The sequence below is a fragment of the Eurytemora carolleeae genome, unplaced genomic scaffold (assembly GCF_000591075.1).
Source record: "Eurytemora carolleeae unplaced genomic scaffold, Eaff_2.0 scaffold627, whole genome shotgun sequence".
Taxonomy (NCBI): Eukaryota; Metazoa; Arthropoda; class Copepoda; order Calanoida; family Temoridae; genus Eurytemora; species Eurytemora carolleeae.
Window position 1 is genome coordinate 38,149 of NW_019396515.1, and position 18,926 is coordinate 57,074.

Here is an 18,926-nt window from a genome sequence, read left to right on the forward strand (position 1 = left end):
CAGTCTTTTACCCTTTTCATTAAATAAACTCTAGCAGACATAATAATATTATGGCTTTTGAAATTAGGTATTACAATGCTAATTCATAACAAAGACGATATCGAATTCGTCACTGAATTCCCATGTTTTTTGGGACACCCTGTATAATTATGAACACATAAACATAATTGAACATTATTTAGACTTGAAATATTACTTTGTGATAAGTAAAGTTTAAAGATTACATGTTCAAGATGTTTCATGTAAAAGATATAAACTAGAATTTATATATCAGAAATCAATTATGTATCCCCCCACCCCCCCTTGAATGATTTTCCCATGTAAAAATCCCGTGTTCATCTCGTGAAATAAACTCAAGTTTTTGCCGTGTAAAAACTCGGTCCTAGACCCGTGATCAAATCGTCGACAATCACCTCGACAACACGTGAATTATCACGGGATAATGACGGGTCACTCGTGTGAAATAAACCAAATAATCTTGTGTTCTTCACGGGTTTTTGTTTGTTGGGCACTTACACATGCAGATTGTGCCCCCCCTAAACAAAAGCCCTCGTAAGCTCCTGCTAATTTGTATTACTAGCAATAAACAGAAAAACTAAGTTTAAAAGATTTATTTTCCTACAATTTAAAGAAATATTCTTCTTTAAAGTAATAATACAATCCAAAGCTCCAATACACAATAGTAAAGATAATGATGAACAATGGTAAGAGTAGTTTGCCTAAAATATTAGTTCAAATCAAATCATTTATTTCTACAGAACAATTTAATAATATGTAAAAAAAAAGAATAAAATTAATATTCTTTTTTTTCTAAAAACATCTTAAAGTAAGTTAACCTGTTATTTCACCAAATAGAATCCAGTAGATGTCAATATCAACCTTATTGTAGAATTTTTGTCTGGCCTCTAGTTCTTCCTTTTCATTTCTTGCAATTAACTCAGGGTCAAAGGGGATTCTCTCAGGGATCTAATAATTTAAGATTGTGATAAAAAACAAATATGTATTCTTTATACCAAGCCTTACCTTACCATCAAGTTCAAAGAAGTTTTTTTCCCGAACAAACTAAACAAGATAGTTTATATCATAAGCATTCATTTAATCAATATAGAATAATTACCAGGACATTGGAATCATTATTTGTGGATTCTGTACCAACTTTTATCATCTTTCCATGATGGTTAATTTCTCTGTCCTGACCATCCTTTCTTTTACTGTCAATGAAGGTATGAAGCAAAACCTTAAAAAAAATAAATCCTGAGTTCATAACAAGTTGCACTTAATTTAACCTTTACCTCAAAAAATGGTATCACTTGAGAGAATATTAGCCAAATATCAATTAGTTTAACATATGCCGTTGGTGGTAAGGTATCTGTTATACAAATAGTCAAAAACTTTTTTTTCCTAAAGTGTATCTAATTGTTGTGAGTTGTGACCTGAGACGCTAATAAACAAAGTTGTTAGAACCAGTAAAGATGTCAGATTAACTGTCACAACTGCTTCAAAGAAGAATGGTTTAAAGTAGTTGGTTACATAAACTATTATTAGAATAAGAACTGATGGTAGATACGTTGTCAAAATCTCATTCATTATTCGTCTCTTCAGAACTATCATGATGCTAACCCCAGCCTCAGGCAATGCTAAAAGTATATTAATGCCCCTTAAGGATTAAAAGAATATAGGTGCAAAGTTAGCACCATTTATCTCTATTATTACAAGAGTTATTACAAACTCCAGGAGACTAGTGAGGTCCTTTTGTACAGGCTGCGTTTGGTACTATAATTTGAGATAGATGGCTGAATCTTTGCATGCAGCATCTAAATATGGTCATCTAGATTCTAGAAAGACCACAAAGAAACTTTGAGATTGGAGGTCATTGACCTACATTTTGATCTCCATGAACTCAGAAATACGGGAAAATAATTAAAAATAATATAAAAAATTGGTTTTTCATCATTTTGAACAATCCCTGCCCAATGTATATTTATGTTCTAAAAGGATCCAGCATCAATGATAAATAATAAAAATACCTTTTTCATCTCGGAACTTTCCATTGCAGTGAGAACATATACAGATGTAATCCAGTATTTTACATTTAGCCTAATTTAGAAAAAGTAAATTATGTAATAAAACTATAAAAGTTTATAAAACACTGAAGAAAAAAATTGGAATTTAAAAAAAATTCGAGAGAAAAATCCCCACTTGGTCGATTTTATCGGGAAACTCAATTTTTTCTTTTAAAGTCGATCCACTCAAAACCAAGCTAAAAACTTTCCCGTGGTTCTCTTAAGTCCACAATAAAACTTTGAGGCAAATCGGTCAAGGCGTTTATGAGATATGATCGGGAATACATACAAACAAACGAACAAACAACGATTACAATTTCAAATATATATACCAGGTTGCCAAACAAAAGCCGCTCATAGACACACTTTAAATACCAAGAATATTGATAACTACGACGTAAATGCAAATTTGGTCTATGAAACAAACCCTTGAAAAAGAAAATATTTTTTAATTTTCGTTGAAAACAGTTTTATTTCTAACATATTTTAGCCCTGGTTCTTAGGATCCGGATCCGTAACAATTTAAGAAGACTTTCATTTGTTAAAAAAAAATCAGTGAATATTGAAGAAATGTTCACGACCTGGATTCGGAACCGGTTTGGGATCCTTATCGCTTGTTAGGGCGGATCCTAGGCACTGATTTTAGCATTACGAAAACTGTATTGCAAATTCAAACCTTGTTTCTCAGATGGGACCTTTTATGATTTAAACTCTCCCATGAAACTCCACAACGTTGACATTTTCCAATCCTCTTCCTGCATACCTTAAATAATTAAAACTTTATTTGATCTCATCTAGATGTGTTTTTTTATATCCAGGGGGCAAAATCAACAAAAAACTGCAAAAAAATGTTTTCTCTCAAATCCCAAATCCGAACTATTGAAATAAGAGAATATAAAAATTTCCGGATTTCATCAAGTTTTAGCGATAAGCGAAAATAATGGAGAAAAAATAAGAAAATTCAGTTTTTTCTTCTAGTGCGGATCCAGGATCCGGATCCGCATCAAAATTAAATAAATCCTAAGCACTGGTTCATATAAACATCGTACATTGTACAATTTACACACCCAATACATAAAAATGCTTCAAACTCCTAAATTCTTTATTAATCCTTAAAAAGTAACCTAGTTTTCCACAAAGAAAAGGAACATTTAAGTTTTATAACAGGACTCACAAATAAAAGTATTTTAAATTGTGTATTTAGACGAGTTTGTCGTTCAAAATTCAATTTCTACTTGAACGAGTCATAATTTGTGCTAATCGCTGATAATGTCACAGGGGTGAAAAAAAATTCCCCAAGACCCAGGAGGAGGGGAAGGAAAGGAAAAAGGGAAAGGGGGGGAAAGGAAAAAAGGGAGGGGGGAAATGTAAGGAAAAGGGGTAGAAAAAAGTAAAGGGAAAGGGGAAAGAAAAGGGAGGTAGAAGGGGGAAAAAGGGAGGAGGGGAAAAATGAAAAGAAAAGGGGGATAAAAAAATTAAAGGAAAAGGGAAAAAGTAACAGCGGAACAATGGGAAGGGAATGGGGAAAGGTAGGAAGGGGGAAGGGAGGGTAGTGGATAGGTAGGGACAAAGATAGGTAGGGAAAGAGATAGGTAGGGAAAAAGGAATATAGGGAACTACGGAAGGGACAGGGAAGAGAAATAGAAGGGGAAGGTAAGAGGAAAGTAGGGTAGATAGGGAAGATAAGGGCTGGAGCTCTTTCTACAAAACTGCATAAATTTATCTAAAATCAGAGAGTTTTTCATAAATAACTTTTCCCAATAGTTATAATGCAATAGAAAAAACGTGTTAAAATGTTCAACTTCATAACAAATACGATAAAAGAACGCTTATTACTCAATAATTTTTCCAATTAGTCGAAACAAATAATCAATCCCGACTTTTTTTTTGCCATTGCAACTATACCATTACCCAAACTTTTTAAAAAATGTTGCCTGCATCATGCATTATTGATGGGATTATTATGTACTGCAATATAAATTTTGAAAAAATGTCCTTTTTGTTATCGACTTTAGGGAAAAAAATAAGAAAAATTTGGAATTAAATACACCCCTGTAATGTCACTAAAAGAAATTTAAAAAAAACATATATAATCAAAACCTACCCTTTTCTTTTCGTTGGTACGATTTATTTCCTCATACAGCTTCTTGGGCGGAACACGTCGCCGTTTGCCTGGGATTAATTCCTCACTTACAGAAGCTGGGATGGAAACAGGAGAGGTTTCAACTTTAACCATATTTGTATGTGTACCAGGGGTGGAAACGGGAGATTTTTCTTTTTTATCTTCGCCTAGAACAGCGGGAGAAGTTCCATTCATCGTCAAGGAGTATTAATAAGAAGAGGATTTATTACGTGAATGACGGGGTCTATAAACTAGCTGCTACACTATCTTGTATTATTGTAGCAAATTAGAGCAAAAAAAAACAAGATGATAAAGCACTAGATCACTCATTATTTCTTATTTTCCTGGGAACAGTGGTGTATATTTTTAAAAAGGAAACGATTTTTGAAAATGTGGGGAGAAAATGAATAACTGGATGATTATTGCTTATTATTTAAAAAATTATTTCCCCGTTACAGTTAGTCATTTATTTTTCCCAATTTTACAAATAAAACCATAAAAATAGTTTGGGCTCTACCCAAACACACTCTACTCTCTGTGGGAAAATAGACTTTTAAAAAAAGGTGGGAGGGGGAATTATTTTTATGAAATTATACACCCCTGACTCGTAAAAATCATTATTTTCTAAAATTTCCAGATTATTACAGGTTTATAACAAGTTCAGATCATCTGATGTTAATTCTCAATGAGACGCGAGGACAGCGCACAAATATTATCTAGGTCTGTGGAGAATACATGATCTTTCTGAAATGTAAAATTTGTTGCAACAAGAAATAATTTTAATTGTTTACGCGGTATTATGTGGTCCTCCATTCAAACTTGTAGCAATTTCCAAATAAAAACGACACCCTTTACATATGATCTGCTCATGGAATGTTATTTTGTAGTCCCTTGGAACAATTTAGAGAATTTAAAACGACCCGCTCTGGCAGCGAAGGTTTCGTGAAACCCTTCCTATCAATTTTGTACATGGATCTCATATGTAACAAACGGATACAGGGGCGGATACAGGACTTAAGTGAAGGAGGTGCTAGATTAATTTAGGAACAAAAAAAACGTGGCGCAGGCGAAATTTTTTTTACTTGAAAGACTCAAAAAGAGTCAAAATTTTTGACTAAAGACTAAAAAATTAGATTTTTAACTTATCACACAATATAGTTTTTTAAATAGAAGAGTAACTTTAAAATGTACATAAAAAGAAGAGAGAAGAGTAACATTGAGTGAGCTAACATTTAAATAGAGAACATCATTCATGATACTAGGAACATTAACAAATAACAGGTACGTTTAGAGAAGTGCCACTAGGGGGGGGGGTTGGCCTGTCGGGCAAAAGTGCTAGTTGCGAATTTGTAAATTTGGTCAAGAATCAGGAACAAAACACAAACAACTAGGTATATCAATATCACATCATAGATAGGAAGAAATATCGTACTTAAGAGACGGAACAAAGCCGACAGGTCAGCTAAACAAATGCAATTTAGGATTTTAGGAACAAGGTCCAAAAAGAAAGTACTGGAAACATTATAACATCATAAAAAAGTTACAATACAAAACAAGAATGTTGGATAAGTTAAGAACAAAAAAAAGTACTAGATTAGGAACATCAAAAAAGGATTGAGAAACAAAAAAAAACTATAACAGGAACATTGAAGTTAAACCAATTGAGCCAGCTAGGAACAACAAAAAACTAGGAGTTTTATACATGCACAGGAACGAACAAAGAACAATAAATGAAATCAGAAATACATAAACTGAGGAAAAATAAAAGATTGTTTAGGAATTAGGAACAAAAATAAAGGATTAGGACAGAGAATTAGGGGATCTGTCCTAGAAAACGATTTTAGGACACCCCCTCCCCTCCTATTAATTTTGTACATGACCACTTATTTTTCAGCAAAATTATTATTATTTTTTTTATTATTTCAGGGTAAGGTTAGGTTAAGACAATTTCTGGGCCGAGCGCTGCGGCTAGGACAGGCTAGGCGGCTAAGCAACGCGGCTTGGACAGGCTAGGGGGCTAGGCAACGCGGCTAGGACAGGCTAAGGGACCGGGCGCTGCGGCCACATGACCAATTATATCCATTTGTTACATCTGAGAGCCATACAAAATTAATTGGACGTTTTTTTCAAGTGACGATATATTTGAGAAACTAGTAGCCAGATTCTTGCCGAGACCCGTGTTCGATTTAGTATCCGTTTTATGACCCCTTCCCCCTTATCTTCCTTTCAATTTAGGGCATATTATGTTAGTATTTATTTAATTCAGTTTTAAGTTAGTGTAAGTTTAGAGTTAGGTGGGGCGGCACATTAAACTAAGACTAATGTTTGTGCACAATTGTTTCTAGGAAATGGGGNGAAATAAATAAGATATTAGGACATGCGTTCTCGTTCTTTCGTATTTAAATGATGTTGGCTCTGTAAAATTTTTTTTTGACTTGACAATTATTGTAATTTTTTATGTTTGATTTTTAGGAAACGAAGTTTAGAATCTTCCTCATCTTCTCTTCCTTTAAACCTTATTCTTCTTCAGAAGTTTGAAGATAAAGATTATGCTTTGGGGCATGCTAGAATTAGGTAAATGTTTTATGCCGTTCTTCTAGGGTCAAACCAACTAAGAAATCATAATGCTTGTTCAAAATTTTAACGAGGATAAAGAGTTTAAACAGAATTTTTTTTTACATCAAAGATATTCAAATGGTAATTTTATAAACCTTTAAATGTCATCTATTGGTTTACAAAATATTTGTTTAATGTCCAGCAAGCTATTGGCTTGATTTTGTTCCATTTATGCTGAATTTATTTTATTTTTTTTATTAGTTTTACTAATTTATGACTTACATCAATAATTTTGCAGTAGAATTCCAGCTAAACCTGAAGCAGTTTTTATCGAATCAGTAATCGTTCATTCGGAACTTAGGAATGCTTATTTTAGTCTTAATCCACCCATTGCATTGTATACATATTTACAAGAATATTCCATGCAGTGCTTAGAATTCATTGTATACAAGGGAAAAATGGCAACCAAAACCTGTATACAATTATCTTATCTGTGAATTAACGGGAGATTATTAAAACCTGTTAAAAGTACTGACGGTGTAATTTCAAGTGACCCTTCATGCAAAGATGGCAATTTCTTGATTTACAATGGTACCTTTGAAACCTTTATTTGATTAATAATGTGGAATATATTTTGGTTTTTCTGCGCTTAAAGAGTTTAATTTTGATTTTTTTTGCATAATCTCAAATATTAAACACTGATACTTGAATAGACAAAGCTTTTAAGATTTGAAGCAATATCTGTAAAAATTGAAGAAATGAGCTTGATCCGCATCATGCAGTTTGATCCGGCGGATCCAGAATCCGGATCCTCAAAAAAATTAATAATATTAGATTTTTAAATTTAACTTACAAATAAAAGAGCATTTTTTTAGAGGGAAGGGTATTGGAAAATACTTAATGTTAAAAACTGAAGAATTTTGCAAAAATTTAGGCAAGCTGATTTATTTTAAAAATCTCTTTTTGTTCACATTTTAAAGAACAAGAACAATTTAAAGACAAGTACATTTGTATGAAAGATTATTTTTCAAACAACAAATTAGAAGAACTTTGAAGTTTGTCTTCATTTAAAAAAAAAAATTTCCATTTTAATTCAGTTTTAAAAACTTAAAAAAACAGCCTCCGCAGTAAACGGCAATTTTGTTCTATTATCTAGAACCTAATGTTAAAAGCAATGGTTTTAAAGGAAGGGTTACTGGTCAAGACATTAAACGTTAAATCGGCTTTATGTAGGATTTAAAACAGCTTTTCTAACTACACACGACAAACAAATATTTTACTCCTGTTGTGGGTATAAATTCAGGAATAATGCTTAAAAATATAAATATGTTTTTACTTAATATTAGAAATTGCATGAAATTTAACAAAAATAATTTTTCTAATGGACTTATTTACACACTGCACAAATAACCGTTGAATGAAAATGAAAAAATAACAATTCTATCTTCTAAATTTAGAGAACTTTTCATAAATAACTATAAATTTTGATTTACTTTTGTAGAAAAGATAAATACTAAACCGACCTAGAATTCTTCATTACTAGACTTTTAGGGCGCTTCGGGCCCATCTTCTATTTCAACTTTTAATTGTAGCTTTATCTCTGAGCATTTCCTCTAATTGTACGGTATAAAACAAAACAAAACAAGTTTGCGGATATCATAATTTTATTTCGTGCATTTTCAAAATTTTACAAAAATAAGAAACTTAAATACAAATTTTAAAAATTTTAATCATATATAAACCTTCCCTGGGGTCACGTGAGGTCCCACACAAAATTTGGGCCCGATCGCTTCAGCCGTTTTGACGTTTATTGGTTAGAAAAGAACAGGCAAATAAACAAACACCATGACAGACAAGCTAAATTTATATAAAGATAAAATTTCATATCAGAAGTACATATTTTCTCGAAAATAGTTTAATTTCTCCAGAAGTTGTCTATGCTTGCGTGGAGGGCAAATATATATATATATTTAGGGTTTTATACGCTGAATTGAGGAAATCAATAATCATAATGGGAAAATAAATGAAATTTTTGGGTTTAAAGTCGGATAAAGAATGTCTTTTAATGTTGATTTTTGGGACAGTCCATAAGAAATTTTGTGTACGTTAATAAAACAATCAAAGTATACGATACGATGACTTTTTTTTTGAGAATTAAGTTTTTATTTGAAGATACAACCGCAAAATTAATTTTATCGATTATTTTGTGAACCAATAAATAAAGTCTTATTCATTACCTATTTAATTACACCAAAATTAGGTCGATTTCCCAAAAAGCAAAAAAAGTTATGGTATTTTGAAAAGAGCAACTTCTATGCAGAGGTCAAATCTGCATGACCTCAGACCTCCGCACACGTAGGTCAACAGAGTCTAAAAAGTACTGTGTACTGATTATTTATGTCTCACGTAGGTCTTTTAATATTTAAAGTTTTAAAAAAATCGAATATGGTGCCTACTGACTTTGGAAAAAGTGGCTGATTTCAAATGGACTGACCCTTTTCGTTTTCCCCAGATCATCAAAGATATACAGTTTACACCACTGGTTGATAACATTTTAGTAAGTTACTATTATTTATATTTTACACTTGAAGTGAGTCTGTTTGTGCCTTTGGTGGAAGTAGTAAGCTAAGTCTACCAAAATCCTTACAATCCTGCAGGGTGTCTTTGAGTCCAGTTGATAAATTTATTGACCAAAGTTTGAATGAAAATATCAACGAGAAGCAGCTCAATAACTTAAACGGAGTTGATTCATCTCTAAAAAATGGCTCCCCTCAAAATCCAATAAATGTCCCCCCTCAAACTTCAGTAACTGTCACCTCTCCACCTCCTATAAATGTCCCCCCTCCACCTTCAATAAATGGCCCCCCTCCACCTCCAAGGAATGGGCCTTTTCCACTTCCAATAAATGGCCCCCCTCCTCCTCCAATAAATGGCCTCGGAGTGGCCTCTGCTCCTTTAAGTGTTGATGAGGATCTCCGTGCTAGATGTGCTGAGGTCTACCGAGAACCTCAGTTACCAGAACAGCCTCCTCTTCTTCTTCAACCTCCACGTAGACTTACTCTTGATCAGAACAGAGCAAAAAATCCTGAAGGACCTAAAATGTTCATGAAGAAACAACTATAGAAAAGTCGCAGATTTTCCCGTTTAAAATATTGGATTTTTAAAATCTCTAAAAAATCTAAAAATATTTGAGGCCATAAACCAACCAAACCCGACAAAAAAACTTGTTGTTATTAAACACCCTAGCAGACAAGCCACTCAAACAAAAATAGATGTAAAAATGTGAATTAAATTTCTTTTAACATACCAATATTTTTTATTTTTTCAGAGCAATGTTTAGACGCAGTATTTATAGTCTAGGTAGATTGACTCAAAAACAGTTAAGTTTTGGAGTACAAGAGTTCAGGAACTTTTCTTCAGCTGAATCTGTAAAGAGCATAGAGTTCAGACAGATCTCAACTGAACCCTCTAAGAGAACAAAGTTGAAAAATGTTCCAGCAACTGAATCCAATCTCAAGGTGGATAGATTCTCTCAGATACTGGAGGAAATAAGTAGACAAGAACGTTTTTCACATTTTAAGAGGTACACATACACATATAATGGGGATTTTGTTAAAAAATAGTTTAACCCCCTCGCCCGTTCATTTGACTCCCAATTTAAAAGAGGTATGATTCACAGTGGTACCATAAACCGTTATCTGAGCAACAAATAAGTTATTTAGCCGCTAATTTGTTATGAAAGCTTTGTTATTAATTACCCCAAAAACTTAATGTTAAGGCCGAATGACAATTTTTGATTAAACCTATATTGACAAACTCTAAGCAGTACTTAGGATTAATTTTATTTTGATGTCCTGAAAAGAATAAATCTGGCCGGGACCGGGTCATGAATATTTCTTTAAGATTTATTGATTTTTTAAAGAAAAGAAGCATTTTCAAAACAATTTCTTCTTTTTTCTCTGATTTTAATGCTAAAATTTTATTTTGCCCCTTGGATCCGGATCCCTAGATTTAACAGATACGGATCCGTAGCTAGAAAACCAAAATGTTGCGGATCCAATGTATCTGGATCCAAAGCACTGACATAAGTTAATTTATTCAGCTCTCCACCAGTTCTGGAAAGATTAGAAGATCTCTACAGAATATTTCCAAAATACAGTGAAACTCTGTCTAGGGTAAGATGATTTATTCAGAATTAGATATTTCAGTTTTAAGCAACACTAGCATTGCACGTCAAATAAAATAATTTTTTTTTTAAGATTTAATATTGAAAAACAAAAATTCGATTTTTGTTAGTCTATGTCAGCCCATTTGATCAAGCCATTTGGCCAGCTATTGCTATCATATAAAATATAAATGTATATAAATTATCAGGCGAAGAGCTTTATTATATAGACTAATTTCATTTTGATGTTCAGTTATTGTGTTTCTGTGTTTATAGTCAATTTTTAGCGATCAAGTTTTAATATTTATAGCCCTTTGAACACCATGAATAATATTTTTTGGGACATAGTTTTCAGACACATTGCTGAATGCTTTTGGGACACCATGTCCATTGTCCATAGTACTTGGGACAATGGTTCTCGTATTTGTTATGTTTAAAATTGTATTATCCAGATAGTATTGTTGAGTCCCGAGATTCTAAACTACTCAGCTGAAACCATTGATCAAATATCCAGGAAAACGCTTTTATACTTTTAAACAACAAGATTAAACTTCTGTAATGCGGGCAATTAAATATTAGAAATCAAGTAAATTTAAAACTGATAAAGAAAAAAAAGAAACAATTGATAAAAGGGGTGTATATTTTCTTAATAAATCATCCCCCCTCCTTTTAGCAAACATATTTTTTTCGCTATGAGTTATTTTGATTTTTTGTAAGGTTAATTCTTAAAAATATACAGCCCTGATTTTGTAAACCTACTTTTATATAAAAAAATATGCCAAACCTATAAAAAATATTAATTATATAAGCGAGAGTGTAGGGTGTTTCTACATCATGGGGATGATACGATTATGTCCCGAGAAGAGAGTTTATTGTTCATAGGTAAAAACAAACAGAGATAATAAAAAGTTTTTATCCAAACAAAATTAAATTCTAGAGAAGAAATCGTACCAACTTTAGATGTATAAACTAGGAGTCTCTCGAATTTTACAAAGAATTTAAAATCGTGAAATTGATACAAAATTTTGAAATTTATTGGAGTAGAGAAACAGTACTTACTCAAGATTGAATCCATTATGAAACAACCCCCTGACCGATTTGTTCTAAAAATTTTGATTAGGTAAGTCAGAACTGTGTCTTCATATGATTTATATGTAATTACAAAGCCTGAAAATTTAAATTTTCTTTGCAATCCACCCCTTTAGAAAGTATTCTTTTAAAAGAAATTCGCGGAATCTGTAAACTTTTGTTTGTTTTTCTTTGATATTGTACAAAGAGAAGAGCCTCAATTAAATGTGCGTGAAGTGTCCTAAAAGCCTGTTATTATTGATCAGAATATTGACGATGAATATCTAGGAGAATGTCCTGAACTAGTTGGTCTGGGAGTAGAACAAGTTGAAGAGAAGTTGACAGATCTTCTTGTTAAGCTGTCTGCCTTTCATCTTCCCTGGAATATTATTCTTCTAGGTTAATCTTAGATACAATTACACACTACACAGAGTTTATTGTACTTAACATCAAATTTCAACGGACTATGAATGTTTTTTTTTAATGATTTTGGTATTAATAGAACTTTTGTTGGCAAAGAAACCTATTTCATCTTGTTACTTTGCTTAAAAGGGATTGTTATAAGAAACAATTTTAACCAAAATGATTTTTCAAAACGTAAAGTTTTGCTTTGTGTAATAAAAGTAAACTTGTCAAGCATGCAATTTTGAAATAGAATTTATCTCAGATTCTTGTGAACTGTAAAACCTTTTAAAAGCATAAATGTTTAAATGTTTAAAAACGGGTCTCAAAACGATGCCCTGCAGTATTCTTGAGCAGATCTACGGACTGATTTAATTTCTCTTTGATAAACCAGGGATCAAGGATTTTTCCTCAATTGGATATCAAGATGAACAAAACTTCACTCAAAAGTTCCGAACTCTGATTGATAAAAAAATTGTATAATATTAAACTTAAATTTTATTATTATTTTTATTGTGAAATTGAGTCAGACGTCTCCGATTGGATTTGATTTTACTTTGAAATGATCAAATAAGATTGTTTTTAATTGATGGATTGAGTTTAGACACTACTTCAAGCATAAGGAATTATTTAACCTTCTCGCAAACAATCCTAAATTGTTTGATGAAAGTTTCGACTCAGTTGAAAAGGTGATTTAACTTAAAGGGACTGTAAGCGTTTTTTTAAGTGACCCTCCATGCAAAGTTGGAAATGTCCGATTCACTACGGTGCCTCTGATACCTTAATCTGATCAATAATGTGGAAGATATTGTCGTTTTTCTAGACTTAACAATTTTAAATTCTAATAAGTCCTATTTGTTTTTTAAGTTGCAGCAAAAATGCGCTAGTCATTTTTGTATTTACATTGATATGAACATTGATATTAACATCAATATGTAATTTATTCTTTATCAGACAAAGCTTTTAATTGACTAGACAATAAGTAGTTTAACTAAGTCTAAGCGGTACAACTTCTTTTGTTGGTCCTAGTATTTATAAACTAAAAAACACTTCTTCTTGTTTTAATCCAACTTGTTTTAGAAAATAAAATATTTGCTTGGAACGATGAACGTGAGCCTGCACAGAATATCAAAAACTCCTGACTCTCTTCAGAGTTCTCTCGACTTTTACCACACCAGGTCTAAACTAGTATTATCTAACTCCTGACTCGCTTCAGAGTGCTTTTGACTTTACCACACCAGGTCTAAACTAGTATTACCTAACTTCTAACTCTCTTCAGAGTTCTCTCGACTTTTACCACACCAGATTTAAACTAGTATTACCTAACTTCTAACTCTCTTCAGAGTTCTCTCGACTTTTGCCACACCAGAGATGAGATTTTAAAAGCTTAAACCCGACTAAAACTCAAACTCGGGCTTAGATAGAACCCAAGTCAGGATTGGTTCTGATTCGACCAATGAGAGACTGTTTTGAAAGCTTTCTCTCTGTAGCAGTCAGAATGCCGTCAGATCAGCTGTTTACAATAATCAGCTGCTGAAGACTCGAGTCTTAAAGAGAGTAAACCCCAAGAGGGTTGGTTCTTACTAAACTCAAGGCCATCAAAAACCCGGGTCTTGACTTGAGCTTTACTTGGGTCTAAGCAGACGCAAAGACCGGGTTTTACATGGGTTTAAGCTTTTAAAATCTCATCTCAGGTCTAAACTAGTATTATCTAACTCCTGACTCTCTACAGAGTTTTCTCGACTTTTACCACAACAGGTCTAAACTAGTATTTTCTAACTCCTGACTCTCTTCAGAGTTCTCTTGACTTTTACCACTCCAGGTTTAAACTAGTATTTTATAACTCCTAACTCTCTTCAGAGTTCTCTCGACTTTTACCACACCAGGTCTAAACTAGTATTTTCTAACTCCTGACTCTCTTCAGAGTTTTCTCGACTTTTACCACAACAGGTCTAAACTAGTATTATCTAACTTCTAACTCTCTTCAGAGTTCTCTTGACTTTTCCACACCAGGTCTAAACTAGTATTATCTAACTTCTAACTCTCTTCAGAGTTCTCTCGACTTTTACCACACCAGGTCTAAACTAGTATTATCTAACTTTTAACTCTCTTCAGAGTTCTCTCGACTTTTACCACACCAGATCTAAACTGGTATTACCTAACTTTTAACTCTCTTCAGAGTTCTCTCGACTTTTACCACACCAGGTCTAAACTAGTATTACCTAACTTCTAACTCTCTTCAGAGTTCTCTTGACTTTTACCACACCAGGTCTAAACTAGTATTACCTAACTTCTAACTCTCTTCAGAGTTCTCTTGAATTTTACCACACCAGGTCTAAACTAGTATTATCTAACATCTAACTCTCTTCAGAGTTCTCTCGACTTTTACCACACCAGGTCTAAACTAGTATTATCTAACTTCTAACTCTCTTCAGAGTTCTCTTGAATTTTACCACTCCAGGTCTAAACTAGTATTACCTAACTCATGACTCTATTCAGAATTCTCTGTACTTTTACCACACCAGGTCTAAACTAGTCTCATCTAACTTCTAACTCACTTCAGATATATCTTGACTATGCATTATATATTCAATCGTTTATACCATGAGATATATATAAAAATAGCATATACATATAGGTTTAATATATAGCACAGTGTTATGCAGAGAGGATTTATATATTAATATATAAAACTTCTTAAATATTGCTGCATAAGATGCATGCATATTGCATAGCATAAACGTATAGGTCTAAACTATTATTATCTAACCTTAAAATCATACTGACCTACAAAAGCATATTTTCTTTAAAAAAGAAATTGGTGCATGTCTTCCGTAAAAAGCGTTGTTATCAATAGAGCTTTGAAAACTATGGTTGAAGGCGTAAACTAGAATCTTAGTCTTTTTGTCAATTTTAATGGAGAATTTTTTTAAATAAGGAAAAAAATGTTCAATGTTCATTCTCTGAACAATAGCTCCATTATTTCCAAATTTAATTTAATTGGAAAGTGCTTTCTAATTAGAAATTGAGATTGAATGAAAATTTAATATTTTGGCCGAAACTTTGTTTTAAATTTGTTATTTAAGGCTGGCTCATTCAAGGTTCAGATCTAGACCATACCCAGCTGTTCAATACATAGATTAGGCTCATTCCGTAGAAATTTTATGAGGTTTTTGATTAATAGACGGACAGATCCGATTTTTATTTAGATATGAGTTTCTGCTACGGAGTGGTTTCTATAGACATCCTGATGCTAACCAACAAGGAACCAGTTTTAGCTGTTTAAAAAATTATATTTTTATATTTATTTTCCATTTTTTTAAATTCACCCTCTTTGTAGAATTTCGAGGGAGAAAAAAGCAGATGGTTATTCTTCTTATGAATATTTTTCCCATCAAGAAATCATTCTAGTGGGCTTCTTCTTGCTATTAAAAAAACAACATAATCCTTTTTGCTCCTGAATTCTTTAAACTTTTTAATTTCAAATCAGGGTTGGTGTGCAATTGGGTAATCTTTTGCGTTCTTGGCAGAACCTTTAACACGTTGATTTACACTTGTGTCATTAATGAATATCCGTACTTTCGGTGGTTTTTCTTTTTTTTCTGATGGAGGCTCGGCCTTGAAGTTTAATATTTTTATGTAAAATTTAAAGAGCTGGGGGCCCGATTCACAATAGTACCCTTTGCACTTTGATCTAAACAACAACGAAAAAGATATCGTCATTATTTCATCTTGAATCGTGTGAAATTATTTCATTTTCCATCTTTGCCTCTGCAGCATAACTTTGGAAGAGAAACCAAAATCGAAACTTAATCATTAGATAAAAAAATCAAGACTATTTCTGTAATTTTTTCTAAGTTAATGGATTAAAGGATGCTCTTCGTTAGAGGACCACTTGAAATTCCATCTACATTCTACATTCTACATTCTACATTCTACATTATACATTCTACATTCTACATTCTGCATTCTGCATTCTGCATTCTACATTCTACATTCTGCATTCTGCATTCTGCATTCTGCATTCTGCATTCTGCATTCTGCATTCTGCATTCCGCATTCTGCCTTCTACATTCTGCATTCTACATTCTGCATTCTGCATTCTGCATTCTGCATTCTGCATTCTGCATTCTGCATTCTGCATTCTGCATTCTGCATTCTGCATTCTGCATTCTGCATTCTACATTCTACATTCTGCATTCTACATTCTACATTCTGCTTCTGCATTCTGCATTCTGCATTCTGCATTCTGCATTCTGCATTCTGCATTCTGCATTTTGCATTTTGCATTTTGCATTCTGCATTCTGCATTCTGCATTCTACACTCTACACTCTACACTCTACACTCTACACTCTACACTCTACACTCTACACTCTACACTTCTTTCGGTTAAAAAGCAAAAATGTTAGAATTAAATTAAAGGCTAGTTTTGTGCAGGAATGAAGTTAGTTGAAGCGGAACCTGAATTAACCAAGATAATCTTAAAATCAGATTCAGAGTTCCTAGAAAAATGTTCACCCAACATAACCCTAGGAAAACCACCAGCATTGACTTTAGAATTTGGTGTTCGTGTTGGGTTCAAACGACACAAAGTAGTGTTTGTAGTAAATATATTTCGGTCTGTGTTGACCGATGACCAGGGGTGTATATTGTCTAGAAAATCATTCCCCCCCTTTTTGAAATTTTTTCCCCCTAGAAGTTATTTAGGATTGAATTCTCTAAATTGGAGAAAATATATGATTTTTAGTGGAAAATAAATGAAATTTAAGGTTAGATGGATCAAAAAGAAAACAAAACTTGCCTATTTGAAGTCCAATTTTCATACCCCCCCCCCTCCTAAATCATCAAAAATTATTCTGGATGATTCTTCTCTTCATGTCATAAAGATAAAAGAAAGCATTAGTTTCCATTTCCATTTGATTATTTTGATTAATTTATCAGAGTTGATATTTTATGATTACGTAAGACGTAGTTAAAAATAAGATACAATTAGGGTTTCTCGCAAAAATTCTTCAAAATAAAGTTTTAATTTATTCGAAAAATTAATGGCTCGTTCAACGAACTACGCACTACGCAGGTAGTTGACCTTGTTACGGGTAGTAGCTTGAATCAATTTTAAAACCAACATCATAATTTTTTACTAAGTGAACTAAGAAAGAATATTTAAGTTTATTGATTTAAAGATCTTTCAATTGATTGTAAGTGGCAATTCTATAAAGGTCATGCTGGTTTTTATCATCAGAAGAGTTGAATGCATTTAAGTCCATTCTCTACATTGATCAGGTATCCAGAACTAGGAATTTGCCCTTAATTGGTTTCTTTCTTTCAGGGGCAAAATTTATTTTAAACATGGGTTTTCTTACATTGTGCCAAATTTTGATCCTCATAGAATACAACCAAAAACGATGTGTTATAGCAATCGTTTTTAGATCGTTTTTCTTTCTTTTTGGGATAAAATGTTGTAAAGTTTATTAAAAACAACCCTTAACTTATGCCTTTTTTGGACGCTTTTAACCCAAAAATTTGTTTATTTTCACCAAAAAATCATTTATTTCCACCCATTCAGAGAAAGAAGAAAAAAATCAAGAGAAATGCTGAATTTTTTTTAACAAGTTTAAACTTAATTTTTACAAGACTGGAGAGCAGGAAGTCCCTAGAAGGCTGATTCGGTTTGACGTCAATTGAATCAAAAGAAGCAAACGAATGAAGCAAATAATTAATTATTTTATTTTATTTATGAAGGAGGAGAAAAGTAAGGACCTAACTGATACTGACATGTTGACTGATGTAGAGTTTATAAGGAAAATTCAGCAAAATTATAAATTGAATTCTGGTTTTCTTTTCATAAACTAAATTCATTTTTTAAATAATGACTAAACTTTTATTTCGGATCTCCGGCTTAGTCTAGGATTCTTACGCGCAGCCAGATATCTAACACAAATATTTCCTGCTCTGAGATGAGAATTTATGTGTGGATATTGTTCAACTTGAACGCTTGATCTCGATATCCAATGTGGGCACTTTTAAATCTGAGGAATAATGCTTTATTTCTAAACTAAAGTTATACTTGTGAGGATCATTCAAGGGATATCGGAAAGGAATCAAGTTAATCCGTAGACCCGCTAAGATTAAGATCAATGATTTATTCCGAGATCCACGAAACAAAAGTTCTGACTTCTGAGCTGAAAACTAAAGAATGGGATATCCTTAATCCCGATCGGTTAATTAATCTGGAGATTAATAACAAGATGAGAACAAGCATTATTTAATCTGGAGATTAAGAGAAAGAGGAGGTCAAGCATTTATTTTGATATCCACCATTCAAAAATTTTCAGCTCTGATCAACTTTTATTTTCTGAATTTTTTTTGTTGCATTAAAAATGTTTTTCCATTAAGGAATTTAAAGAATTTTAACTACTTTAAAGCGGAAGTTTTTTTGACAAGTTTTTATATTAAAATGTCTGAATTATTCAGGAAGGAAGACGATCGGTTCAGCGGCACTTACAAGGGTAAAAAGAGATCATTAAAGAAATAATATTTTCAGAAAAT

General features: G+C 32.6%; 4 protein-coding genes across 4 annotated transcripts in view; 2 read left to right on the plus strand and 2 right to left on the minus strand.

Annotated features, from left to right (window-relative positions):
- Positions 1-1,631, minus strand: part of LOC111704690 (glutamate-gated chloride channel subunit beta) — a 1,962-nt gene extending 331 nt beyond the window's left edge. The window contains exons 1-5 of the mRNA XM_023477003.1: positions 1,434-1,631; positions 1,293-1,369; positions 1,118-1,237; positions 1,024-1,062; positions 837-966 (exon numbers count right to left, since the gene is read on the minus strand). Of these exons, the coding sequence (XP_023332771.1) occupies positions 837-966; positions 1,024-1,062; positions 1,118-1,237; positions 1,293-1,369; positions 1,434-1,611 (544 nt within the window). The 5' untranslated portion in view covers positions 1,612-1,631. The remainder of the gene's footprint in view (positions 1-836; positions 967-1,023; positions 1,063-1,117; positions 1,238-1,292; positions 1,370-1,433) is intronic.
- A 396-nt stretch (positions 1,632-2,027) lies between these two features.
- Positions 2,028-4,529, minus strand: LOC111704697 (zinc finger protein ZFP69B; the record flags this gene model as incomplete). Its single annotated transcript, XM_023477011.1, is given in 3 exon segments — positions 2,028-2,097; positions 2,740-2,826; positions 4,168-4,529. Coding segments are annotated over 3 exon segments (370 nt in total), but the record flags the coding sequence as incomplete, so codon positions are not given.
- Positions 4,530-6,657: 2,128 nt separating this feature from the next.
- Positions 6,658-12,393, plus strand: LOC111704698 (uncharacterized; the record flags this gene model as incomplete). Its single annotated transcript, XM_023477012.1, is given in 6 exon segments — positions 6,658-6,759; positions 10,070-10,324; positions 10,844-10,916; positions 11,359-11,420; positions 11,727-11,788; positions 12,263-12,393. Coding segments are annotated over 6 exon segments (670 nt in total), but the record flags the coding sequence as incomplete, so codon positions are not given.
- A 566-nt stretch (positions 12,394-12,959) lies between these two features.
- Positions 12,960-18,925, plus strand: LOC111704707 (uncharacterized). Its single transcript, XM_023477027.1, has 7 exons — positions 12,960-13,065; positions 13,457-13,554; positions 15,586-15,641; positions 16,815-16,910; positions 17,620-17,660; positions 18,120-18,178; positions 18,852-18,925. Exons 2-7 carry the CDS (start codon positions 13,481-13,483, stop codon positions 18,910-18,912), a joined length of 387 nt encoding a protein of 128 aa, XP_023332795.1. The 5' UTR covers positions 12,960-13,065; positions 13,457-13,480; the 3' UTR covers positions 18,913-18,925.
- Position 18,926: the final 1 nt, after the last annotated feature.